Below are 26,092 nucleotides of genomic sequence, written 5' to 3' on the forward strand. Positions count from 1 at the left end.
CCCCGCCGGAGCCGCGGCGAGGCGGCGGAGCGCGGGCGGGGCCGCTCCCCGCGCCGCGGGGGTAACGGCGGGCCGGGGCTGCCGCTGCCGCGCTCTGAGGCGAGGGAGCAGCGCCGGGGCGGCCCCGCCGCCGCCGCCCGGCCCGGCGCCATGGAGCGGTACGAGAAGCTGGGCAAGGTCGGGGAGGGCTCCTACGGCGTCGTCTTCAAGTGCCGCAACAAGGACACGGGCCAGATCGTGGCCGTTAAGAAGTTCCTGGAGTCCGAGGAGGACCCGGTGATCAAGAAGATCGCCATGCGGGAGATCCGCATGCTGAAGGTGGGCGGCGGGCGGGCGCCCGGCCCCGCGAGCTCTCCGCGCCCCTCCCTCACCCGCCGCCTCGGGGCCGCCCGGGGCGGGTGGGCTCCGCCGCGAACGGCCCCGCTCCCAGCGCGGCTCCTGTGGCGCCTGCGGGCTGCACCTCGCCATTGCGAGCCCGGCGCCGCGGCCGGGGGACCTGGGGAGCCCTGAGGGAGCTGCCAGGGGAGGGGGCGGGAGGGCAGCCGTGAGGAGACAGGGCGTCGTGAGGGGAGAAGCGAGGAGACGGGGAGTAGTGAGGAGATGGGGCATCGTGAGGAGACAGGGCGTCATGAGGGGAGAAGCAAGGAGATGGGGCATAGTGAGGAGATGGGGCGTCATGAGGGGAGAAGCGAGGAGACGGGGTGTCGTGAGGAGACAGGGCGTTAATGAGGGGAGAAGCGAGGAGATGGGGTATAGCGAGGAGATGGGGTGTTGTGAGGGGAAAGCAAGGAGACGGGGTGTTGTGAGGAGACAGGGTGTCATGAGGAGACAGGGCGTCATGAGGGGAGAAGCAAGGAGATGGGGCATAGTGAGGAGACGGGGCGTCGTGAGGGGAAAGCAAGGAGATGGGGCATTGTGAGCAGACAGGGTGTCGTGAGGGGAGAAGCAAGGAGATGGGGTGTAGTGAGGAGATGGGGTGTCATGAGGGGAAAGCAAGGAGATGGGGCGTTGTGAGCAGACAGGGTGTCGTGAGGGGAGAAACGAGGAGATGGGGCGTGAGGCAGCGGTGTGTGAGGTGCCCAAGTCAGTCAGTTTCTCTGGGAGAAAGCCAGTGCTGGCAAAAGTCCGACCTGTTTGGCCGGGATGGACACGCTTTGGGACGGAGGTGATCCTCCGCAGCCCTGTCTGTCAGACATCAAAGAGGGTTGGTGTAGGTGGGAGCTGAGACCTGGCAAAGAGCAAGCTGCAGGGTGCCTGTAGATTTCTTCTGCATGGGTAGAGTCATCACTGTGCCCTTTAGAGAGGGACTGATCCAATCTGTGTTCCGCCAGGGAGTCAGTGATGTCCTGGCCGATACAGGCACAGCTCTGCCCTTAGTGCGCAGTCGGCACCGTGTCTAACAGGTCTAACAGGCCGGCCGGCAGCAGACCCCTCTGCGTCCAGGAGATTCCCCCCAGAGATGAGGACTGTTGGAGTTGGTGTAAAGCACGTGAGCCAAAAGTGATCCTAGATAGCACGAGGTGGGGGACAGCCATGGGGTGCAGCTCTCCTAGCTCCCTGCTTTATCATCTGCCCCAGGTCCTCCTTCAAACGCCTTTTCTGAGCCCCTGGTTGTGGGGGATCCGCAGTGCCAGAGCCTGATGTGCAGGTGGGATCGAGCCATGTATTGAATGCCGGGGGCTGTATGGGCTCAGTGGTATTCACACGTGGAAGCGACTGCAGAACCGGCACCTGTGAACCATGGCAGCACCTTGTCTTTGCTGATCCTTTCTTCTGTGTGAGAGCTCATCCTCACATAGCAACGAGTCACTCATTCAGCCTCTGTTTTTATTTTCCTGATGAAATAAAAGCACAGGAACATTTGCAGTGAGTCACACCCCAGGTCCATCAAGCATGCAGAAATGAGGAGAAACCCAGGAGAAAGAGGGAGAGGATGGGGTAAGGTTTCCTTTCACACACCCAGCTTCTGGGCAAAGTTTCTAGAGCCAGAGGTTGTACCCATTGCTTCATGCTTAGCAGATACCCATAGGCTGTTGGGAGTTTGTCCCATCTCTTTTTGAACCAGTCTATTCATTTGGTCTCCATAGTATCCTGAGGCAGTGACTGCCATGACTTTAGGAATGTGTTGTGTGAAAAAAATATTTCCTTTTATTTGTTATAAACTTGCTGCTGGGTGATGGCATACAGTACCCTCCGTTGTGCAGTACAGGAAGCGGAGAGAGTTGTTTCCTTTTCACTTTCTCCAGGGTACTCATGATCTTATACACCTCCATCATCTCCCCATCTTCAGCTTTCTCTTTTCCGTGCAGAAGAGCCATAGCTTTAAAACTGAACTGATTAAAGAACCATAGTAACAGCATATTAGCTTATAAATTTTAAAATAATGACTTCTGATAGGACTCCTTTTTGCAAGAAACATGCCGTTCAGATTACACACGATGCATTCTTGTAGACAGACAGTGATTTTGGATTTTGGAGTGAACAAAACCCTACAGAAATCCACTGAGAAAGAGGTTGCATTTTATTTAGAACTTCTTTCCCCAAATTCATAGTCCCTTGGTCTCTGATTTCTGCGTGACGTCGTTCCCAGACTTCGCTGCCTCTTGGTGTTTGTGTAGCAGCAGTCGATACTCATTGTATTTGCTTGCTGGGAACCAAGTAACTTTCGGCTTTGCAATTAAGTGCAAAATTTCAGCAGGTTGTGGCATTTCTGATATTTTCTTTCCCCAAATCTCTTTTGTGCCATCAACTTGTCTTTTATTGAGTATTTATATATAAATAAGTGGTGTAAATGTTATTGTCAAAGGAATAGGAAACCCTGATTCTCTGCCCGCTGCAGAAGGAGGCAGAATAAGCCTGACTGTCATCCTAGAAGAGCCATAATCTAGGGAAAAAGCATATTTATTTTTCAGTTAGATTTTGGGGAGAAGCAGCCTAAGTTTTTCTCCGATCTGAAGCAAACAGATGATATGTAGCTGTATCGTTTTAGTAAACAATGCTGGAGATGCATTAAGATCTAAATTATATTTAAGATCTGAAAAGGCAAATGATCACTGCAGAAGTCACTTGTAATGCAGATGATAAATGCATCAGCCTTAAGGGTCCAAAGCCTTCAGGGTCCATCAGCCTTAAGGGTCCAAAGCCACTGCAGCTAGCCACGGCAGGATCTGTGTCAGGGCGCTGTTGATTTTAACAAGTGCAGACCTGCTTGCCTATCTTTTCAACTTTTTCTCTGTAAATAGTAACAGTTTGTTTGTTTGTTTGTTGAGGTATTTCCTGGCTTAGGCAACAACTAAGTGTTTGTCAAAGATGTAGTGAGATTGTGTTTCATCAGTAAAAAATGTAGGGCCTGATAAATTATTATTCTGCACTGTAAATCCCTTGTAGACAAAGGGCTTTATATGGCCAGGAGCCATGGGAGGTGGGGTGCGAGAGCGGGGCGGTATGCAGAGTCTTTAAACACCCTGCGTGATCCCGATTCCATAGGAAAGGCTGGAAATACCTGAAACCAGAGCAAGTCTCTGTGTAAACCCCATCCATGGCTGTGGAAACCTGTGCCTGCTGTTTCCAGAAGGGTGTTGTCTCCCCAGCCTTCATGTGGAGGCTGAGACAGTTCTTAGCTCTGACACTGCAAAGATGAGAGAAAAATGCAATGCAAGGCTGTGTTCATATACAAAACAGAAAATACTCCCTATCGTCTTAGCATGGGAGCATTTATAACTTTGGGGAAAAGCCCATGCAGGACATCTGGCCTGTGTGCAGAAGGCGACACAGGGCCTTGTCACCCAGGCGGGGGGCAGGGAGGGGAAGCCCATCCCAGTGCTGCCTGCAATCAGACACCAGCAGCATTGATAGACTTAGAAACTGCTCTGAAACGCTGCGCTGCCAGACTGGGACATTGTTAGGGTCACTGGCAGATTTATGGTGGCTTTGTGTGCACGTCTGTCTGCACAAGAGACATTGGCCCAGTGAACCCGACTGCCCAGAGAGCCCCGACTGACCATGGAGACTGGCTGTGAGCAAGGGACGGGGAGATGCCATGGCAAGACTGCTCCCAGGGGACCCTCTCCAGGCCTCGTACAGGCAGGTTAACCCACTCCTGTGTGCACAAGAGCTTGTTCACACAGCTGTGTCCCCTTGCAGCATCGCCAGCTCAGCTAGACCTTGCGCTTCCAAGTCCAAGCTCTCTCCCTCCAGAAACCCCAGCTCCACAGACACATGAGGGTGGCCAGGACACAGAGCCTTGGCAGACACAGAGTCTGCCAAGGCACCGCCTGCTCCTGTGAAGGTCACTCCTGAAGGCTGACTCGTACAACCAACCTGTAACTGCCAGAGGTTTTCCAGAGATCTCCTGTTATTGTTGATTCGCTTTCTTCTTGCTTTACAATCAGTTGGCAATTATTTTGTCCTCACCTGCCTCTGAAAGTGGAATCTAAGCACCGCAGAGATTGTCTCGTCTGCCTCCTTCCTGCTGGCAGGCTCGGCCATGCCCAGCAGTTTGTCCATGCTGGCAGGTAGATCTGCTGAGAGCAACAGGGGAACCGGGTGCCTGTTACCCAGCATAGTTGCTGGAGGCCCAGCTTGCTCTCAGATATCTCCATTATCACTGATCTCTGACAACATAATACACCAACACACTGAGTGCATGGAAAGGGAAGGATCCGCTTCGCACAGTCTATCAGGAGCTGCTTGACTGGTGAGGGAAGGGGCCGTATCAGAGCCACAGCTGTCTGAATTTTGTGGTGGAGTCTGAACTGGTAGAGTGGGCTTTGTTTAATGTGCAAGGTGGCAAGTAGGTACTTTGCTCTGTATGCTTAACAGGGTAGGTGGCATGGTATGCACAATTCCTGGGAGAATTGCTGGGATTTTCAGCAGTCTTGCAGGCTGTTCTCTGTACCTGATCATCTCTTGCAAAGTGGATAAGAAAATGACGAGAATGGAGATGCTACTAGATAAATACCAAGCTTGAGAGGTGTCACAAGCCTCCTCCCTTTGTGGTTTAATGCTTCCACTAGCAGCCCTGCCATGGGAACTGAGGGGTGTGCAGGGAAAGTCCGTCTGTTATGCGAGGTCAGGAGACATGGCCAGGGCAGAGAGGGTTACGCTGGCAGTTAGCCTCTGCTGACACTGTCGGGTACCTTGTGCTAGACAGGGAAGGCGCTTGGCATACGAATACTCACCATGGGGGACTGAGGAAGTGGTCAGAAGATCTTGGTTGTAACCGGGGTTTGATCCAGATGGGTACAAAGGTCTTTGATGGTGGCAGATGGTTTACATAGTGTGAGCAGGGTTGAAGGAACAAGACATGTATGTGGTAAGAGATACTGTTTAGAAAGATCAGCTCCTTGCTGCCTGTTTGCAGGACTGGAATAGCCACCTTCTGCACACTAACAGGGACCCTGTGTGTTGGCATAGGGGCTCTGTATATTTTGGGTTCAGTATAGTGTCCCTCAGAGGCAGTGAGCTCCCTGGAAGGCCTCTCTCTACAAGGAGCTTTTACAGTGACGTGCTTGAATAAAATTACATTTTGCAAAGGGTCACACAGTGTGCCCATAGGAGCACTGAAATGGCCCCTGCCACGTCCCTCCTACTCGTGACCGGCTGGCAATGAGGTATGGTGGGGTCTTCTACTGAACTGCTCTTTTACTCAAGATCACTGGTTAACCCCAGGATTCAAGTCATGGATTTCAGTGATCCTTCACCTTGGGGTTAACTGGGTGGTTCCCCAAACAGCTGCATTCCGCAGTTGCATCCCTTACAGTTTTCTCTGGTCTTGACTCTCCGCTTCTTTCTCCTTTGCAGGCTTTTCCAGATGGCTTAGAGGCACATTAGAAGATGGGGTTAGCGTAACTCCTAGGCAATGCCCTTTCCAGCCTCCTTGCTTAGAAATGTGTTTGTTCTAAAGCCTCGGTCAGGCAAAGCCCTCGTGGATACAGGTCCCTGCAAGCAGAGGGGATGGTGCCATGAGTCATCTGAAAAGAAATAACATTCCTGAGTTGGGTCTGGCTTTCCTTTGTTTCCTTCTCTCAACACTGTGTTGTGCCCTTTGGTTCAAGCCCTCTCCCAGCCCTCCCTCAAAATAAGGGCAAAAGAATGGGAAATGAGAAGCTCCAGTAATGTCCACCCTCACCTCTTGCAAGGTGGATTTGAATAACCCTGCTGTGCTCAGGCCTTATGTCTGGTAAGAAGCTGTCTGAGCTCCCCACGAGAGGAAGCCTTGGTCTGAGCACACGAAGTGGATTGAGAGGAAGAGGAAGAAGCAGGAATAAAAATTCTCCTAATTAACCCATCCAGATTCTGACAATAAGCTGGTGAAGCTGAAACCACATGCTTTACTTATGCTTATCAGAGGAGCTCTTGGTTTCTCTTAAATGTGTGTTTGCCTGCTACATGCTCTTACTGTGTGTGATTTCTCAAGCTGTTCCCCAGGGAGAGCTGCTTTTCATTGTGGTGCAGTCAAAGGCTAGATGGCACGCACAATGAAAGGCGCTGCCGGAATAGCTGTGGGCACCGTGATGAATTCTTTATCTATGAGCATCTTTTCTAAGAGGCACTCACTGAAGCCAAGCTGACTCGTTGCCTGCCCACGGTCAGTTCCTAAAATAACTACACCCCAGGCGGAGCTGTAGCTGAGCTGCTTCTTCACGTCATGCTGTGCTTGTATAAAAGGTTTCAGCTTCAGGAACTGAGACCCTTGTAGGCAAAAGCACTGTCCCCCCATCTTTACCCCACTCCCCTGTGCGGTAACTAACCAGGCTATCCACTCTGTGTTACAGCAACTGAAACACCCCAACCTGGTGAACCTGCTGGAAGTGTTCAGGAGGAAGCGGAAGCTGCATCTGGTCTTTGAATACTGTGACCACACAGTTCTCCATGAGCTGGACAAGCACCCCCGGGGGTGAGTGGCCTGTCTCTCACTGGGAGCTTTGAGCGAAGGAGTCAGGGGGTATCCAAGTCGTTGCTGCTCTGCAGAGTTTTCAGAGGAATTTCATTAATTACAGGAGAGGTTTCTCAGCCCAGTGCCCAGGACTTGCTCTGTTACTGTGGTTTAGCAATGACGTCCAAAAGAATTGCGTATGAGCCTGCGTGTGCTCCTGTACAGTGCTGCTCACCAAGGAGACTGGAGCGCTAAGCCTGAGCGTTTGGGTGATCTTTGCCTGGCTCGGCAGCAGCAAACCTGAGTGGCTTGGGAGCATCTTGTGTCTCACTGCAAGAGGTTAGGGCTGCTGGGGGATGCGGGTAGGTGAGCTGGGGGCACGCAGCCCTCCTTCCTGCTGCTCCCCCGTGTGTTGCACGTCACTGTGGGACGCTGTGCAGACCCAGGCTGTGGGCACTGGGGCAATGTCATTGAGCACCCAAATATACAGTCTGTAGTGATGTCACTGATGACCTGTATGACAGACCAGTGACTTCTAGCCATGCTGCTGCGCTGAGGAGTATGTGTTGGTTGGCAGGAGTTACCAGGAGCAGTGCCTGCACCTCTGTGCACAGCCTAAGTGAACTCCCAGGTCAGATACCCTCTTCTTTAAACAGGTGCTTGCACAAAGTGTGAGCTACACGGGCAGAAGGAACATTCTCCAGGACAGGGTTTGTTCTTTTGACACATTATAAATGACACTCCCACTAAATACATTGTTCCTAATTATTCACAGTGACTTGGTGCTGTGGAAATGCTAAGCACAAGTTCATAAATCATTTTACAGGGCTGGAGCTAAATGAATTGCCTGCAGGAGACTAATTGGGGGTTGAGTAAACAAGAGCCTGTTATTCTCTTTCTCCCTGATGTGGAGCTCTAGAAGGAGAATGGAGCATGCCGACAGCAAATGGCTTTGTGAGCTGGGGAGCAGCTTTCACCCCAGTTTGAACCTGTTCACCTGGAATCTGAAGAGAGGACAGATAACCTTCTTTGAAGAAAATACTTCACATTTGCTTTCTATTCATCAGAACAACTCCAGTGTGAACGAACATGTAACGCCTGGTTGCATACTTTGCTTTTGATCTTTGCTATGGCAGATGGTCAAGTCTTTTGTGGCCAAGATTAAGATGGGTGGGCACACGCCTCTCTGCGCCATGTTTCCAGGTCATTTGACCAACTTCATCCCCTTGTCAGGCTGTCAGTGTGGCACTCTCATCATTCTAGGATGTTTCTGCAAGGAAACTCTAGCATTGCAACAGCAGTGTCAGCACAAGACCTTCAGTGCTGACAGCAGAAAGTGCCTTAAAGAAAAAGCCAGGCTTCCTGCATATTGTTTTGGTTTAGTTTTTGTTTTTTTTCCTTTTCTTTATGATGAATCAGAAGCTTTTCAGCATTAAACACATGAAATAAAATTGGATTTCAGCTTGAAAGTGCCAAGATCGTCACCTCTGCCTTTCCTGGGGTTGTTGAAGACCATTACAGACAGCCAAGGAAGTTTAAGAACTGTTGCACAGTAACTGAAAGAGAGGAGAGGAGGCTGGATCTTTAACAGAGAGTTTCTTTCTCTGAAGTGTTTGCCAGCCATTGGAGGGAAGGAGAAGAGATGCAAACCACAGTAGCGCTTTATACTCTTGTAGAAACATCCTTTCCCGTCCCATTTTGGGGACAATCAATGACATGACAGCATTGCAAGTCAGAGCATGCATCTATACCATGGATACTCCATCACCTCCAACTCTCTGAGCGGTTGCAGAGGCAGAAATGCCTGCTGGTATTTCAGGAGGATTGCCAGGAAGCGTGGATACTAAGCACAGCCACAAGACAGGATTTGACAGGATTTGACAGACTGTGAGGGTAACCTCACAGGAGAGCATTGCTTTCTGCAGGGAGGTGCAGGCAGAGCTCAGCCTCAGCTCTGAAACATGGGAAGAGGTGCAAAGAGCCTCCACCATCAGCAGCCCAGTGTGACTGGTTCCCTGCAGTGGAAGATCAACGAACTGAGGGTTATTATGTATTTCTTGTAACTTATTTATAGCAAGAAAATGCACCTAGTGTTTTTTCTCTGAGTTTTCTGACTTGGTCCCTGATGCTTTTGCTCAGAGATCCCTGTACAATGTTAGCACTCAAAGGCCTCCTCTTCCTTTTTCCTGTAATAGTGAAGTTATTTTTAATGGCCAAAATCAAAATGTGCTTTTTTAAAACAGGGTGCCTGAGCATCTAGTGAAGAGCATAACCTGGCAGACCCTCCAGGCTGTGAACTTCTGCCATAAACACAATGTAAGTCCCCTAAACAGCACTAATGCTTGCTGTACCGTGGCTTTGGAGAAGGAGATTCTGTTGCCATTTTCCTGATTACGGAGCTTGCATGGGACAAAGTCAGATGAAATTTCCTGTTTTCAGTAGGAAACATATGTCTGAAATATTAGTGTATACTCAACAACAGTTGCATTTACTATCACACAGGCCCCTTGGGTTTGCTGTCAAGGAATGATTTGCACTAATGACCTTAGACAAGCTTCCAGGCTGAACAGGAATATGTCTTTGTATGTTCCCTATGCCATACATTAGAACTGATGTTTAGAAAACTGGCTTAACGTCTAATCAGCTGAGACCTGAGCAAACTGCTACTGATTTCCCAGAAAGTCCTTCTGTTGATAGTCATAGGCATTGAATCATGTCACCAGTTAAAAGGTTTCAAAAATTAGACTATAAAAATTAGACTATAAAAATTAGACAGTAAACCAGTTTTACAACCCCTCCTCTGCTTTCTGGAGGGAAATGTGCATGGCAAATACTTTGTAGAAAGCAGTGGGGACGCTTTAAGAAGCAGGGAATGAAAGGAGCCTTTTGGAGAAGTTTTTTAGGCAAACTTAGCTGTAATTGTCTTTGTTTTTGTTTATCTGCCAATATTTGAGATTTAAGAGTTGGGCACGAGATCACTGTGGAATGGGTGTTTTGTCTTTGCTGGGAGAATTATGTCCAGTTGAGGCACAGGAACTTGGCCATAGGTCTGTCCTGCTTCCAGGATTTGTTGTTTTTCTTCTTTTTTCTGTTCCCCCACTCAATCTGAAAGATTTAATGGAGTTTTAAAGCCAAGGGAACAATGAGATGCTGCAGTCTGACCTGCTGCAGATCAGAGGTAATGAGGTTTTATGCAGCTGCCCTTTTTGGAACTCCATGACGCTAGTTTAACATTTCAGTCCTCAGGAGGAGACACAATAATTTACCACCAGCTTAGCCAGGAAAAGTCCAAGGTGTTTGTGCTGAGGTGATGGTAGGGCAGGGACAACATGAGCTAGACCCTGGTGATTTCAGTAGAGCACACCTTTCACACATAGGCAGACGAAATGAAGGTCTCTGCTAGTTTGATCAGCAGAAACTCTTTCCCAAGCCCAAATTCAATTGTTGTGACCCTTCAGCAGGCAAGGTGACTTCTCAAGAATCACAGAATTGCTGATGTTGGAAGGGACCTCTGGAGATCATCTAGCCCAGCCCTCCCACTCAAGCTGGGTCAGCTAGAGCAGGCCCCTCAGAAACATTTCCAGTCAGGGTTTGAATATCTCCAAGGATGGAGGTTCTACAGATTCTCTGGGCAACCTGTTTGGGTGTTTGGCCACCCTCACAGTAAAAAAAAAAAATTGCTTACATTTAAATGGAATTTCCTCTGTGTTCAATTTGTGCCCATTGCCTCTTGTCCTTTCACTTGACACCACTGAGGAGAGCCTGGCTTGGTCTTCTTTACTTCTTCCCATCAGGTATTTATACACATTGATAAGATCTCCCCTGAGCCTTCTCCAGGTTGAATGATGGTCCCAGCTCCCTCATCCTCTCCTTGGATGTCAGATACCCCAATCCATTAATCATTTTAGTGGCCCTTCACTGGAGTCACTTCAGTATGCCCACGTCTTCCTTCTACTGAGGATCCCAAAGCTGGACGCAGAACTCTGGATGTGTCTTACCTGTGCTGAGTAGAGGGAATACCAGGCATGCTCTGGCATCTACAAGGATAGATAAAGTCCCACATCTAAACCATAGCCTCATCTGTGAGCTTTGCCAGCAAAATCATTTGCTTGTCAACTAGATTATCAGTAATTAGATTATCTGATCCCAGAGGACCTACACACCTCTCATTAGGATCTCCCTACACAGTCATGAAACCAAGTCCCTTATTAGGAGTGTGTTATGCATAGCCGTATCGAGTGAGTTGCATTTGCAGAGAGCCAGGTTAACAACAACCCTTGCTGTACAAACCTCGCTCCTCCTGCTAGCAGATTCCCAGCTGGTTCTGGGGAGCTGACTCGGTCTTGTCCAAGTCATACAGACCTATGCAGCTGAAGCTGGGAGCCTGCACAGTGTCTGGTCCCAAAGGTGGGGTATAGGCGGGGTAATTGTCCTGCCCAGCAGGACGTGGCTTTAGCTGCCGTTAAGAAATCCTTTCATCTTCTCTTTCAGCAGGAATGATTGCCTGGCACAATGTGCAAGGGGTATGTGGCTGAATTAAGAGGTTCTTTATCTGAGGGCCAGGTTAAATACTTGCTTCTAACCTTGGTTTTTTCTGTTTCCAGTGCATCCACCGAGATGTAAAGCCAGAAAACATCCTGATAACAAAGCACTCAGTCATCAAACTTTGTGACTTCGGATTTGCTCGCATACTGAGTGAGTGCCGACTTGCTACTTACACTGATTGTTAACATGTGAAAGCTCAAATGAAGTGTAGGATCAGGCTTTCAAACACCAGTATAGACTCACTTGTCTTTGTCTGATGCACGTGTAAATCATCCTGTGTAAAGGCTGGCGTGTTTTCACAGAGAAGCTCTGCTAAAGGCTGGGTAGACATCCCCAAACCAGCTTAAAGGGAGCTAGCCCAGACACCGTGATGCCAAGTGCCTCTGTAAACCAACTCCGTCTGAGCTCCCTGCTGGTGCAGCGGAGCTGCTGGTGGTGCTGGCGCTGGTAGATGGAAGTGGGCCTTGGAGCTGCCCAGCCGTTGCTTATGCAATGCTGGAGACACAGCTGGAGTTCCCTGGCAGGAGGAGCCCCTCTGGCAGAAGGCGCTGTCTCTGCAAGCAATGGCTTCACATTTTCCATTGTAAATAAACCCCCTAATCTGTTTTTTTTTAGCTCTTGTTCAGACAAATCACGTGGGCTTTGAGAACTGACCACTGGCTGGTGCAGGGCCCTGCTGTGGAGCTCTGCATATTTTCATTTGGAGAAAAATATGGTCTTGACTTTTGCCAAATCTTAAGTGTTTCCAAAGTTGGGTTCTGCTAGTGACTCATCCTGTTACTGTAGCTATTGCCTGCCCAGGAGGTGCCCCAACATGTGTAGCAACTGATGGCGGCTCATCTGCATCATTCTGATCCCGCATTCCTGTTTGTTTCTCTCCTTGCTGGTCCCATCCTAGCTGGTCCAAGTGATTATTACACGGACTATGTGGCTACCAGATGGTACCGCTCTCCAGAGTTACTTGTGGGAGACACCCAGTACGGCCCTCCCGTGGACGTGTGGGCGATAGGCTGTGTCTTTGCAGAGCTGCTATCTGGGGTGCCCCTGTGGCCTGGCAAGTCTGATGTCGACCAGCTGTACCTCATCCGGAGAACCCTGGGTAAGTGTCCTCTCTACACCGGTCAGAGCCCCGGTCTTCCCCATGCCTTTGGCAGGACTAGAGCTTGTCCAGGAGGAGTTTCCTCTGTGGTGGAAATCAGGATTAGCCAGGAGGTGAATTTACCCAGTGGATCTCTCCCTTTGATAGGTGCTGGCTTTATTTGAGGTGTTGCTGTCCTTGAAAGGGAGCTGGCTTTTCCTGGCATGACTCAGACATGCACATCTTGTTAGGAGATTGTGTAGTTGGAGTAGCAGATGCTGCTTCAGGTCCTGGCAGGATTTGGGGAAATGAAGTTGGCATCCATGTGGGTGGTGACTGTTCTTCAGAAAAAGCTCTGTGGGGTAGAATTGGTTCCAGCTTGTATGAGCCAGCAGTGCCAGGCTGTGGCTAAAAGGCTTACAATGGACAGGGCCGCGTAAGCAGAATCATTGCCTGCAAACTGCCCAAAACCGTTCTTCCACTCTCTTTAGCAGTGGTGGCCTCTGGGAAGCTGGGTCTGGTGCTGGGCAGTTTAAGAAAGATGTGGGATGTGTTAGGTGACCGCTGAATGCCCCTCCTGGTCCTTTGGGGTGGCTCTGTGACTTACCGAGGTGTGGGGAGCACAGGGCCAGTCCCGCAGGAGGCACAGAAATGCCTGCCTGTGCTGCTGTCCTTTCCACATCTTCAGCTGTCACCACCCCAGACAGAAAAATGCGATGCCTGTATCAGAAAGGACCCGGAATGCTTTGCGTAAAAGTTTGAAAGATCCAGGTGTTTTTCAGGGCTTGGTACCAGTTATTGGTCCTTGCTTCTAGATAATGAATAACTGGATTTAGTTCATCACAGCTTTGGAGGTCTCGTAAACATTGCAGGTGCCTGTTGATGGCTGTGTGCTTGGGAAAGAGAGTGAACACTGAAGTTCGACTGTTCCACCTATTTGTCTTTATTCACCAAGGAGTTTTAGGAGCCACTCCGGATTTGGAACAGAGGTTAAATAAAAGAGCCATTATCCATCTAACATTTAAATTGCTCCAGTCTCATTGATTCTATTTGATGTTGGTGTGTAACGTCTGATTTCTTGAGTGGAAAGGAACAAACCCCCACTTTTAATTGAAATTTGTTGGAATGAACTAAGAATTGTAATTTTTACTGAGCAGTTTATAAAACTATAAAGGTGACTAATGGCTTTAAACAGATAAGCTCCTTAGCTAGAAAGATAGTTCAACGTCGATCGCTTCATCCTCCAGAGCACATTTCTGGCAGTGTTAGGTAAGTTACAACTCATTTTTAATGGTAGAGTTTCAGCCAGAAGAAACTCCCTTTTGATCCAGGTGATGGACTGAGGCGGTGTTTACAGAGACAAGCTCCTTGGTCAAAGCTGTGTAGTTATGGCGGTTTGGCTGTTGTACTGGCTCTTTTGTTATGGATTTGATTTTAACATTTTGCTTGCTCTGAGCTGCTCTAAGCTTCAAAAAAGGGCCATGAAGCTGCCTTGGGGAAAAGCTACAGCATGTTCCTGTTGGTGCTGCATTTCAGCTCTTTTCTATACAACAGCCTCAGGAGTGTACAAAAAGAATTTCACCCAGTATGAGTTAAATTTTAATGAAGCTGGAACACTTGTGGTTAGCCTGTCCCCTTCCAGCAGTCAGAGAAGACACGACTGTTTATGCAGACAGGCTGCCTCTTGGGAGCCCTTTTCCTTTGAAAATGCTGAAATCCAGCATTAGCGTGGAGAGCAGGCCAGCAGAGCCCTGCTCGCCCTCCCTCAAACAGAGCATACCACCAAAGCGTGCCCACGCTGCCGTGCGGCCACCTCCAAAACAAACAGCGGCTCCTGCCAGTTACTCACCAGAGCCCAGGGCTGGCCCGTCGTGTCTGATGTGAGCAGGGGAGTGAGCTGCTGATCTGATCTTGCTTAACACCTTGGGAAGGATCCCTGGCTGAAGCTCAGTGCTGGGGCACGGCTGGAGTTTCAGACCCTGGTAGGTGTTTGCACAGCACCCTCTAGCTATGATGCTGAGACACGTTCCCCCACTCACCGGCACACAGATGGCAAGTTCGGCCAGCGCGCAGCGGAGGTACGGGTGCTGGCACAGAGCGGACGTGTTTGTGCAACTTAGGGCCTTGCCCACCTCATTCCCTGGTGTTCTACCGAGGGGTCTTTTTTGCTAGTGCAAATCCAAATCTGTAGTTACCCAAATAATGCAGTGATAGGATCTAGGCATTTGGCGTGGGGAGATCTATAGAAACATGTATTTTTCAAGGCCTCCAGGTATAGTGGCCACAGTTCATAAAAGTCACTCTGCTGCACAGCAGAGAAACTCAGAGCCTGGAAGACGCACAGCAGCTGAGTGCTCCTGCTCCAAAAACTGCTCCCACCAGCTGAATTTCTTTGAGCTATTTACAGCACGAGGCCCTGGGCAGTTGTGACTGCGGGCAGCTGGAGCTGCATGGCCCTGCCTTTCCTTCAGCACAGTCATAGGGCTGTGGGATCACTGATGTCCTAGATGGATGTTAGTTTTCACAAAAGAACATTTCATCGGCTCACTTGATGGTACTCCATCTCTTTAGATGTCCTCTCGGATGGTGTCAGCCTTGTTAGAGGATATAAGCTTGTTCAATGCAGGCAATGTAAAAACAGCAAATTAATCTGACTTTGGTTTTTTTATTCTCGGTCAAAGGGGATCTTATTCCCAGGCACCAGCAAGTGTTCAGCACCAACCAGTTCTTCAGTGGGGTAAGAATTCCAGACCCGGAGAGCATGGTAAGAGCTTCCTCCAGGCTCACTTCCCCTCAGCCTAGCGCTAACCAGCAGTCTATCTGCAGTGCTAAGGAGACATGGTGTTTGGACAGAGAAATGTTCCTGCTTCTTTTTACCCAGAGTACACGTGCTACCTGCTCTGGGAGTACAGCTGGAAAAGCCTCGCTTGCTCAGCTTGACCAGTCCTTTGCTGCGCAGAATTTTTTCCCTATCCAAAAGCTTTGCCCTCTCCTTTGCCGATGTACACTAGAATATTATTTGGAGGTGGCTGAACCCCTCCCATGATGTTTTAACTGCTACCCTGTGTAAAAGCAGTCAAACAAATGCTTAATCTCTGCTCCTTCTGGTGGCACAGCAGCCAACCTACCCATCCTCAGTAATGCCAGGCAGCTCCCCTCTAAGCACATGAAGTGATAGATGCATTTTGTGAGGTACAGTCAGGTTGCTATGGAAAGCTGGTTCTCTGTACCCTGATGAATGAAAAGCTTGCTAATATGAGTACGCTCACTTTTTTTTTCCCCTCCAGGAGCCGTTAGAAATGAAATTCCCTAATATTTCATACTCTGCTTTAGCTGTCGTGAAGGTAAGAAAATTACAGCTAGTGGAGGAGCTCTGCACTGAGACTTAGCAAGGCAGTCTGTTTTGCGTATCAGCTGGTATCAAAATGGTTTGAGAGTTGGCTACTGAATTATCAGAGACTCATTGAAAAATAGAGCTGGAGGGGATTTGGAGAGGACTTTCAATCCACTCCTCTCTATTCCACTCATCTTTACCATGGAGGTGGAAAACATATTCTTCCCTTATTAAGATGCAGTGAATGGAAACTGTGAGGGTGGAGACGTTAAAAAGAAGGTGCAGCTGTGGATAGTACTAGCTCCAGTAAACACTGGAACGACACGGCTAGTGCCACAGTAGATTCCCCTGTTAAAGAAAGTTGTTCTAGTACAAATGAAAGTTACGGGCTTAACTGTTGTTTGAGGCTTGATGGTTTGCTACACCATACAATTGTAACTGTCCCTCTAGCCGCAGTTTCTATTACTGCCTTGTGGCAATTGTTCAGTGTTAGCTGCTTTGCAAGCTTCATGCTGACTCTGGAAAGCCACTCTTAGAATCCATTAAAAAACCCAGGTTCACGCATGTTCTGTGCAAATACTCGTTGGCTGTGGTGAGTAGCTGGAACTGTGAAGACCTGTTTAACGGGCGTTTTGTGTGATCCTTTACTTCGTCTTTTCTAAGGGTTGCCTTCGTATGGACCCTGCAGAGAGGCAGACATGTGAGCAGCTGCTGCAGCAGCCCTATTTTGACAGCATGAGGGAGGCAGTCGATCTGGGGAAAGAACATGAAAAAATGGCTCGGAAACCAGCCAGGCCGACTCGGAAGCACATGCCAGGGGTAACATTTTCATAGTAGTATTTGACAGTCTGTGCCTAAGGAGGGGACTGGTTCTCTTTGTTTGGCTCCCAGGAGGTGGGCTCATGCTGGCAGTTATGGGTGAGAGAAAGAGCTCCTGCATTGGACCGATCTTAACTTTAGCCCGAGGAGAAAATGAACCTCCTGGCTAAAGAGTAACTCAGTACAAACTGAATTCTGCGTTGCCGCTCCGTTGAGTCACTGGGGATAAGCAGTACAGCGATGTGAAAGATGAGGTTTATCCAGGAATGTTGCATTCCTGACAAAGAATAGCAGGACAGCTGAACAAACTGGACGGGCTTGCGTGGCTGGTTTAATTGGGAGTTCTCTGGGATATTTGGTGCTTTTGAATCCCAAATTATGGAGGTGGCAAAAATGCCCAGTTCCATTTGTAACTGCTGATGGGATGCGATCCCTTACTCAGTTCCAGACATTACACAATGCACTGGGTGGTTCTGCAACTGGAGCTGCCAAGCAAATGTCTCCCTGCCAGTTCAGTCTTTCCAGACTCCAGCCCAAGTCTCCAAATCCGGCCTTGTGATGAGGGTCATTCAGCAGTTCGTTCTTCCTGTGAGCCACGTTCCCCATGACAGCTGTAACACTGAACTGGTAACACGCAGGGAAGTTGGAGGTGTAGGATGGAGAACTGCCACAGCACAGAAATTCCTGGATCAAACTGATTCGCCTCTTCCATTGCTATGCCATAGGATATAACAGTAATATTTTTCTTGCCCTGGATGGCTGGAAGAAATACATTTAACGAGCTGGTCTGGTTGCAGTCCAGTTGTAGAACACCAGATCCATGACTCTCAGTTTGAGAAGTACAGGGTTACAGTCCGAATAGTTTTATAAACTGTTTTTGAAAAATGAAACGCATGCTTTGTCCTCATTTCAAACAAATACACACTATGTAACTTTTCCTTTAGTTCCAGCACCTGCCTCAGTTAACCAGTAGTAACGTTCTGCCAGCGTTGGACAGCAAGAAGTACTGCTGCAAAACAAGGAAATCAAACTACCATTTCCCTAACATCTAACCGGATGGCAGATTAAAAGCTATTTATTGTTCAAAGTTCAAGTCAATCAGAATTTATAAAAGGAGGATACGTGGCGGAAAACTAAACGAATACATGTTATGACATATACAAAAGCAGTCTGTAATGTACACTGGGTCACTACTGGAAGGAAAGTGATGCAGAGAGAAAACTCCAAGCTCACGTTAGTCAGTGTTCCGTGTACAAAGGAAAATAACACTTGTTTTGCTTTAATTCGTGATTGCATACTGGTTTGTGATGGTATACTGGTTCGGGATTGCTGCAACCCAGTGTTTACAGTGTGAATTTAACAACTCTTGCCTATCTATCGCCTGTATTTCAGACTTGGCAGAGGAACCGCAACTTTGCCAAACAAATCAGAGCCCCGCTGTGTCAAAACAGCACTGCTGCTTTAGACTGGGGCTAAGTCACTGATCCCACAGGGAACTGTCAACGCATTGCCTGGGCGAGTAGAAGACAGATGGGTGTGTTTGTGGAGCCAAGCCTGAAGAGAGGCTACCTCGCTGCTCCAGTTCATTATAAACCTGCTGAAATAGCACCACTGTAGAGCTACGTCTGTCTTAAGTACTGCATTTATAGCTCACAAAGTATTAAAAGTACTGGTAATGACTTAGACTTAATGGAAGGCTCAACAGGTACTGTAACCAGGAGGAGAACATTTTAGTAATAAAACCTGTTGTTTCTTTAGCCTTTTCAGAGTTTCTCCTGCCTGTTTCTTCCTTGCATTATGAGGCTGGTTTTATTTGCTGTTTTATTTGTTTTTTGTCAGTAGTGAAGTCACTTGCCTGTAGTGTTACAGAAATTGTTTCTATCATCAAAAGTAATTCATGACTATAATTTATAACATTGGCCAGACGCAGGCAGGAATTCTACCTAAGCATATGTAATAGAACGATCCTTGGGTTTTGTGTAACCTCAGGATGTAATATTGTGTTGATTTTGAATAAAAGAAATGTAGCTTGTTTCTCCAATTTACTGGATGTGTTTTACTGTATAAAGTTTTACTACTGGGCAAGGAACATCATCTTTCTACTTGAAACCTAGAGCAAAAATGTTTTCTTTTCCCAGTACTGGTCTGTGTTCAACAACAGTAAAAGTGATTTCGATGGGACAGATGCCATATCCTCACAGAGCGTGCCTGTCGACCTTTTATTTCGTATTACAATTTAATATTTTAATCTTGTATGTTGCGTCCATAGGTAGTTTTGGTTACACTCAGAAAGTTTGATGTTCCAGTACTTTCTGTATGGATATTCAGCCATCTAATCCTGTACCTGTGCAAGGTACCGCCGCAGCCGCATGCTGTCTGTGAGCAGTAGATGGCCCGGCAGTCAGCCCCTGGACACAGCCCTGGGCAGGGCAGGCTGGAGGGAACTTCATTTCTGGATACCGTTCCTGCCCACTCCACGCTAGGAGATACCAAGAAGAATCAGCCTCACGATGCAGCTAGTGCAAAATGTCATCCCTTCCGGTGCTTGGCACCATTTCCTTCAGAGGCCAAGATGACAATCGGGGGTAAGAAAGGAGACTCTCAGTTATGCAGAGGTAGTTGTGTCCGAGACATTACTCTGAAATCCGCTTTCTTGGAGTCGTCACCTACCGCCTTTCTCTCCCCTACCACCAAAGCTAGGAATTTGGCTAAAAATGCTGTATTCTTCCTGAGGACGAATCATTCTCTTATTTAGCAGGAGTGATATGGATGCAACTAAAGAGGTACACGGAACTACTTTTTAGTCCCTGTCAGCGTACAGCAAATGTGTGCAAGGGCATATCTTCTCCACAAATACAGCAACGTTCAGTTCCTCAGCTCAGTGCTTATGAGAAGGTTAGACTGCCTGTCTGTAGTTCTCTCCATTTAAAACAAAGGCCATGCGAGTCAAAGTGTGAAGAACAGAAAAAAGGCCCACGAGCTATTTTATTAAATCATCACCTATTGTCTGGGCGAGGTTCTCAGAGCAAACAGCTCTCCTTCCCACAGCATCAACAACGTGTAGTAAAGGTACAGCGCTGCTGTTTCACAACACTGATGTGTTCTTCCCACTGTCATTTTGCACAAGAATTTCTGTGCAATGAAATATTTGAAAACTTCTAATTGGTGTATTAACAGCTTCCTATAAAACCAGGAAAAAAATGACTGTGCCCAGAAGCCTACCTTCTCTGTTGTTAATTCACCATATAGTTTAAGCTTAATAAAGCTTAATTGCATAAAAGACTGCATACAGCTTTTAAGGCTGCATTGTGAGAGCTGGGCCTATTTCCATACCTGGAAATACAGTAGCGCCTACAACTTAATTTATGCAACATACGGTAAATACTATGAAATCAAATACATCTCAATTACATGCAGTTGCGTTCATTCTAAATCCAGCTCCAGCTCTAGGTTTGGCAGTGCCTGCTGAAGGATGTGAACAGTAGTTTCTTTCTCTCTTATTCCAGGAAGGTCACTCAGATACAAATATTCCAGGTTCCTATAAATATTTAAAAAGAAAAGTCAGCAACTGCTCTTTAACTGTTGACACAGAAATTAGACAAAGGATTATTCTACCATAGTTATTTTGAGTATTTTAAAAGGTTACTGGTTCTAACGGAAGTTTTTTTCTGAAGTGGTGCTTAAAGTTTTTAGCTCACTGTAAGTTCAGTCCTTCTACACCATTTAAAAAGAGATCCTGGACCCCCCACGTCATGAAGCTTCCTTTATATTAAATAGTATTTAATAATTTCAATAGCAATTTAGTAAAAGTTATTTTAATGTAAATAGTAGAGTCATATAGAAAGTCCTTAATAATAACTTTCTGTAGGACAAAACCCAAGTCACCTCATCACCCATTTGTAGATGCCTGTTAACTCCGTGTAATACTAACCAGTCCCGAGTTACTTTAAGGTGCCAGTTCCATAAAGCACCTACGGATGCGCTTCAGAGCTAGAGGTGCGCAGTATCCAACCCATGCTGCTTCCCATGCCTGAGCACTAGAAAACATGGCTCTGCCCTAAGACCTTTCAGGCTACAGGGAGCACGAGAGAACCCAGTGATAGGAAGCAGCGTGAGCTGTAGAAAGAGAATAAAAGTCACAGGACACCGTCAAAGCCTGCCCTGAAAAGGAACTGCAGCAGGGGGTCAGGAGTAGAAACCAAGGGGATCATCAATTACTTCTTCTCAAGCAAAACCCACCTCGCGCGCCAACATGCAAGGAAGCTGTGCGCGTACGCTGCTCTTGCGAAGGTTGGGTGTTGGCAGAGAGCACGTGTCCTGCTCTAATTTGTGCAGCAATCAACACTGCGTAAGTCGCTTCAAGTGTAGATGGGAGATGCTGTGCTCAACTCTGAAGGCAGGACTGCAACTATGGAGTCACGTACTGCAGCGGATGATTCTGGCTTTCTCAGCTGCAGGCCTTGGTGCTACACAACTCCCTGACACCAGCCTCAAAAGGCTAATTAATAGGGGTATGTTAATCCACTTGTCTTTTCAGAGCTATCCACAACACTGTCTTCAGCGATGCTTGAAGAAACATTTCCTGCAGTGGCAGTGCCATCCCCCCCAGGCTGTCATTCAGGTCAGTCCCCAAACCCAGCCATCCCACAGCCCCACACGTGCCTGAAACAGCCCAGAAACATTCAGACTTTAGCCCTTCAGTCAACACAATCCCCAAACCGCAGGGCGGTAACAGCTAGGGAGCAAGAAGACCTCAGCAGCTCACGTACGTCAGCTTGTGAAGTGCAATGATGCCTTTATCTGTGACATTCCCACAGGAAATTATCTTCAGCTGGAGGAGACTCTTCTGTAGATTCTTTGTCTCGCTAAGCCTCTGCAGACACTCGTCCTGTATGTAAATACACTTCTGCAGCTTGATTTCTGTAACATGTTCAAGACCATCTGGAAAGACAAAAATGAGTACTTGCCTCAGAATACCAGGAACAACCCGTACTCGTTAAGTTCTCACTCGCCAATTTAGTAACTGCCTCCAAAACCAGGCAGCAACATGCTCCTCTATACAGTGAGGCTGTAACGCACAATGAAGCTCCAAAGTCCCTTTATGGGACTTCAAATATATGAAAACCCCAGGGTCTGCATCCTTTTGGTAATATTCTAAGAGCTTTGACATGGCCAAGTAACAAAAAAAGCTCTACAAGTTTGGGAGATTAACAATGCCTCTGAATTAGGAACATAATAATGCAGGAAATTCCAGGTCCACTGCCAATAAAAAACCAAAATGGTCTGTTCCCCATTTTGGTTTCTGTTATTTAAAGGAGATCTGAAACAATCTCTTTTTTATTTTGTAAGAAACTGAGAGCTTGCTGCTTTGTTTTTTGTTGTTGAAGACATCATAAATGCCTGGAGAACAAGCAGTATTATGACTTCAGAGACACCAAAAACATCACTTGGTTTAGAAGAGAAAGAGTAGTAGCAAAGTAGTGCTTTTTGCTACCAACTACTTAACTATGAACTCAATGAAATAGCAAATCTTTGTCACGCTTCCTTAGTGCTACTGTCACTTTAGGTAAGGGCTGACGAAGTTCCCAATCTCCTCTGCTTCACACCACACCTCCAGCAAAATCTTGGGAACTGCTGAATATTTGTAGAGCCATTTTAAGGAAAAAAAAAAAGATTTCAAAAGATTTCTTTATGTCTTACTAAGGAACGAGACAATGACCCGGTTATTCATATTTTGATGCAACTGAAAGAACTAAGCTCATTCAGTATCATCTTTACACAGCTGTCTTCATTACCCAAATAGTCAAATCCTCTGTACATGATGCAAGAGTCAGTGGCATTAATTGCTTCTATCTTGTATTTCCCCAAGGGTCCCGTTGGGAGGCCATTGTAGTCCTGCTGCCATTTCTGATAGCCTTGATAGCGCACCAGGGCACCACATCGCAACAGCCATTCTGAAGCTGCCCTGTCCGGGCCAACGGCTTGTATACGCTCGTAGTCCACTCTGCCAAGACAGAAAGAACATTCATGCGGTTTCTATGATGTGGCAGATTTATTGTCTTTACAATAATACTACTGCACAACAAATGTTTGGGTTTGTGCATGATAAGATGTCAGAAAAGTAAGGATATGATTTACTGGAAGTGGTTTACATATAATTATTTGGATTGTGTTGGTTCTTAATCAGTCTGGCATCAGGTTTTTTTAAACTTGTTTTAAATGGCAGTTACTTTTGGTAAAAAAAGAAAGAATACAAATGCAACTTGACTTGGCATGTGTTAACCCTTCTAATTGATTGTTTCCTTCCATGTCTGTAAGGAGAGATAAAAAACGCCTTTCTCTACCCAGAGTAAGGCTTTACAACAATTGCAAATTTGTCCCACAAACATATTTTCATTATATAAAAACTGAACATTGCTGTCACGTGCATGGCATTCCTGGAGCCGCGTTCTCAACAATTACAGTATTTCAAAAAGACACACTTCAGCAATTAGTTAAAAACCCTGGATCCATTCAGTTAAAGGATATCTTAGCAATGCCGAAGACAGAAGCAGAGACCTGGAAGAGACTCCTGTCTGGTTGAGCTTCCCGCCCCATTACAGCAATCAGCTACACCATGCAACCCTTTCCACAGAACTAGAAGACGTAAGGCAAAACTATTAGCTACTGGCAAAAGTTATGGGCAGGGAAAGTTTCACAGAGAAAGGCTTTATCCTCCTAAAAGTAGACGTGAAACCCTTGTGTGGCTGAATCACATTGTAACGATGGGTTGGTTAGACGCTTTTCTGAGGAAGTAAAGGGGGCATGGTCGTGCTACTGCCTTAAATGCAGTCGGGGGTCAAAAGACCGGCATTTAGGGAGGGAATCCCCATCGCCGCCTTGCCTCGGCCACCCGGGGAGGGGAGCAAAGCGCACACCTTCCTCTGGAAGGCCACAGCTTAGTGACTGGGGACGGGTCAGGAACGACCGCTGCCAAGCTTGCAAGCTGGGGGAAAAGAAGAGCACCGATAACAGCAAATGTCCTCTCCAGCCCCGGGACGGAAAGCTTCCTGCTTCACAAACCGCGCAGCGGGTACCTGGGACCCGTGACTTGACTTGTGCACCCCCGAGCACTCTTACTTGTTGAACACGGCATTCAGCCATCCCCAGAAGTGTCTGCAGGCGCCCGGCGGCGGCAGCTTGCCTAGGCTGCACACCGGCTGCACCAGCTTTCCCAACAGCATCATGTTCTTGAAGAAAAGGAGAAAGGGGAAACGGAGGTGTTATTTGGAGTGTCAGCGCCAGCTCCTGAAGCAGCAGGACGGGCGGCCCGTAGCCGGTTTCCCCTCAAGGCCTAACCAGGTCTGTCAGCCTAGCAGGAACCACGGCTGCAGGGGGAACCCCGGGGATCAGCGCCCTGAGGGGAGGCCCCACCGCCGCCTCCGGGCTCGCCGCGCCCGGGGGCCTCGCCGCGCCGCCACCCTCCCGGGATCCCCTCCCGCCGGGCTGCCTCCAAGGCGCCAAGCAGACTAACCCTACGCGGAGGCCGGCCCGGCCCGGCCCGGCCCTCCCCCGGCCGCCCCTCACCGCCGCCGCCGAGCGGGCGCGGAGGAGGAGCCCGGCCCGGTGTGTATCACCGCCCCCAAGATGGCGGCGGCAGCGCTGCTGCGGCAGCGGGTGAGCGGCGGCGGGGCCGCGGCGCCGTGGCAGGCCCAGCGCCGCCAGCGCAGGTGAGCCTGCGGGGCGGGAGCGGGAGCGGGGGCCGGCCCTGCCTGAGCCCCGCCGCCTCCTCCTCGGCGGGGCCGCGTAGGGCCCTGCCCGCGCCCCCGCAGCCTTTCCCTCACGGCGGGAGGGCGGCCGCGGGACGGGACGGGGCCCTCCCCTCAGGGTCGGGGCGGGAGGCGGGCTGCCCCCCCCCCCCCCGGGCAGAGAAGCGCGCCCCCGCCAGAAAGGCTGTCGGGGTGAGCTTACGGCCCTGTCTGTCTCCGTGCAGCACTTTCGACGTGGTGGTGGTGGGCGCGGGAATCGTGGGGCTGGCCTCCGCCCGGGAGCTCGTCCGGCGGCACCCCTCGCTCGCCTTCGCCGTGCTGGAGAAGGAGAAGGAGCTAGGTATGGTGCCGGCGTGTCCCCCTCAGCCGTGTGCTTGGGGTTACCTGGTGTCAGTCTGTCAGAAATCTCTCCTGAAGCACACTCCTGCCAAAACCTCAGTCTTTCATGAACATACACGTAAGGGGAAGCTCAGTTTTTGGGTAGGCGAGCAGCCATGGGAGAGCATCTGCCCTTGTCACTGCAGTGGGTGATGGATTCCCACCCCCGGGAAGAGCATCTTCCTTTCCAGGCACCGCCAGCTTTGCCCTGAGGCGGGATTTCTTCCTCCCTTTGCCCAGGGACGAGTCCTTCAGTGGAGAAGCAGAGTTGTCATCAGTCTGTGCTTCACTGCTGGGGCTTCAAGTTAGGACTTTAAGTTAAGAAAGACTGAACGTTGCCGCTTCGTTGTTTGAAAGCGGCAGGTCTTACTGGCCTGGGGCTCCAGTGGCAGCAGGGATTTTGGGGAAAAAGACAAGGAGGGTGAACAGCTCAAGTAAGGAGCAGTGGAGATTGCAAAGAGACGGGGGCAGGTCTGGTTTAGTGCTGCACAGAGCAGGAGGCAGAGAGGACGAGCTGAGAAATGGTGCCAGGACGGCTTTTTGGTGGGACGTGAGGAGAAGGGTGAACAGCAAACAGTGATGGCTGGTGGGTAGAGAGGGAGGGTTGGGAGGTAGAGCTGCTTAAAAACATCTGGGAGCTGCTGGTCTGGGCAAAGTCTACGCCTGTCTGTTAACTGCTAGAACTGTAAACCACAGTCATTTGCCCCATGTTTCTGGATATCCCTGTACATGGTGTACAAGGTGCCGTCATGGCAGGTCGAAGGTAAAGAACTAACGCAGGGATAAGTGGGAAAATATCACTAGTTATTGACCCAGCATTAGCCAGAGTAAAATGGCACAGCTCCCAGTGTTGCCTGCTTACACAGGAAATCTTGGGGCACTCTGCACCTGGGCATCTGTCCTGGCTTTGAAATAAGAAAGAATGAGCCCTGTTGCTTCACTGAAGGCTTTTTTGGCTCGCTCAAGTACGAGCACAGGCTCATCATACACAGTCTTTTCACACCAAGTGCTTGTGCAGATATGTAGTCACTTGGGGTAGGTAGGAGCAACCCCAAGGGATCACATCAGTGGCTAACTCAAAATAAGACCTATGAGCCCAAGCTCTCGCTTTAAATAGCTCCATCAGCCAGGCTATACGTTGCTCTTGAGATGTTACACGTATGACATGAAGTGGCTTTTTATCCCCAAGACGGGACACACATGAAGTCCTTAACAGTTGTGTGAGTGCAAAGCAGGAATGACCTTTGGGAGTCAATGTGTTAAGAGGGAGAACCTGCCTGAATTCCTTCAATAAAAATGTTTATGATATTTTT

The 26,092-nt window shown here is 48.7% G+C and overlaps 3 protein-coding genes across 12 annotated transcripts in view; 2 read left to right on the forward strand and 1 right to left on the reverse strand.

Annotated features, from left to right (window-relative positions):
- Nucleotides 1-18,687, forward strand: CDKL1 (cyclin dependent kinase like 1). 3 transcript variants are annotated; one of them, XM_075503981.1, is made up of 9 exons: nt 1-318; nt 6,777-6,898; nt 9,121-9,193; nt 11,482-11,572; nt 12,321-12,521; nt 15,182-15,264; nt 15,788-15,844; nt 16,498-16,653; nt 17,598-18,687. In XM_075503981.1, exons 1-9 carry the CDS (start codon nt 151-153, stop codon nt 17,703-17,705), a joined length of 1,059 nt encoding a protein of 352 aa, XP_075360096.1. In that variant the 5' UTR covers nt 1-150; the 3' UTR covers nt 17,706-18,687. The 3 variants fall into 3 exon arrangements, with proteins under 3 accessions (XP_075360096.1, XP_075360097.1, XP_075360098.1); XM_075503982.1 differs by having other exon boundaries at nt 18,046-18,687; XM_075503983.1 differs by having other exon boundaries at nt 15,182-15,237.
- Nucleotides 16,981-24,622, reverse strand: DMAC2L (distal membrane arm assembly component 2 like). Of its 7 annotated transcripts, none has more exons than XM_075503988.1 (6): nt 24,604-24,619; nt 23,773-23,882; nt 22,922-22,964; nt 22,449-22,657; nt 21,423-21,594; nt 18,729-20,191 (listed from the first exon to the last, which is right to left on the reverse strand). In XM_075503988.1, the coding sequence occupies exons 2-6, from the start codon at nt 23,786-23,788 to the stop codon at nt 20,077-20,079; spliced, it is 555 nt and encodes a 184-aa protein (XP_075360103.1). In that variant the 5' UTR covers nt 23,789-23,882; nt 24,604-24,619; the 3' UTR covers nt 18,729-20,076. The 7 variants fall into 7 exon arrangements, 6 of the variants coding, with proteins under 6 accessions (XP_075360103.1, XP_075360101.1, XP_075360102.1 ...); XM_075503986.1 differs by lacking the exon at nt 24,604-24,619 and adding an exon at nt 24,220-24,513; XM_075503987.1 differs by lacking the exon at nt 24,604-24,619 and adding an exon at nt 23,992-24,165.
- Nucleotides 24,187-26,092, forward strand: part of L2HGDH (L-2-hydroxyglutarate dehydrogenase) — a 16,911-nt gene continuing 15,005 nt past the window's right edge. Inside the window, exons 1-2 of one of the 2 annotated variants that reach the window (XM_075503979.1) lie at nt 24,187-24,362; nt 24,626-24,741. In XM_075503979.1, the coding sequence (XP_075360094.1) occupies nt 24,280-24,362; nt 24,626-24,741 (199 nt within the window). In that variant the 5' untranslated portion in view covers nt 24,187-24,279. The remainder of the gene's footprint in view (nt 24,363-24,625; nt 24,742-26,092) is intronic. The other variant, XM_075503978.1, reaches the window with a different exon arrangement.

The sequence above is a fragment of the Mycteria americana genome, chromosome 5 (assembly GCF_035582795.1).
Source record: "Mycteria americana isolate JAX WOST 10 ecotype Jacksonville Zoo and Gardens chromosome 5, USCA_MyAme_1.0, whole genome shotgun sequence".
In the NCBI taxonomy this organism is placed as follows: domain Eukaryota; kingdom Metazoa; phylum Chordata; class Aves; order Ciconiiformes; family Ciconiidae; genus Mycteria; species Mycteria americana.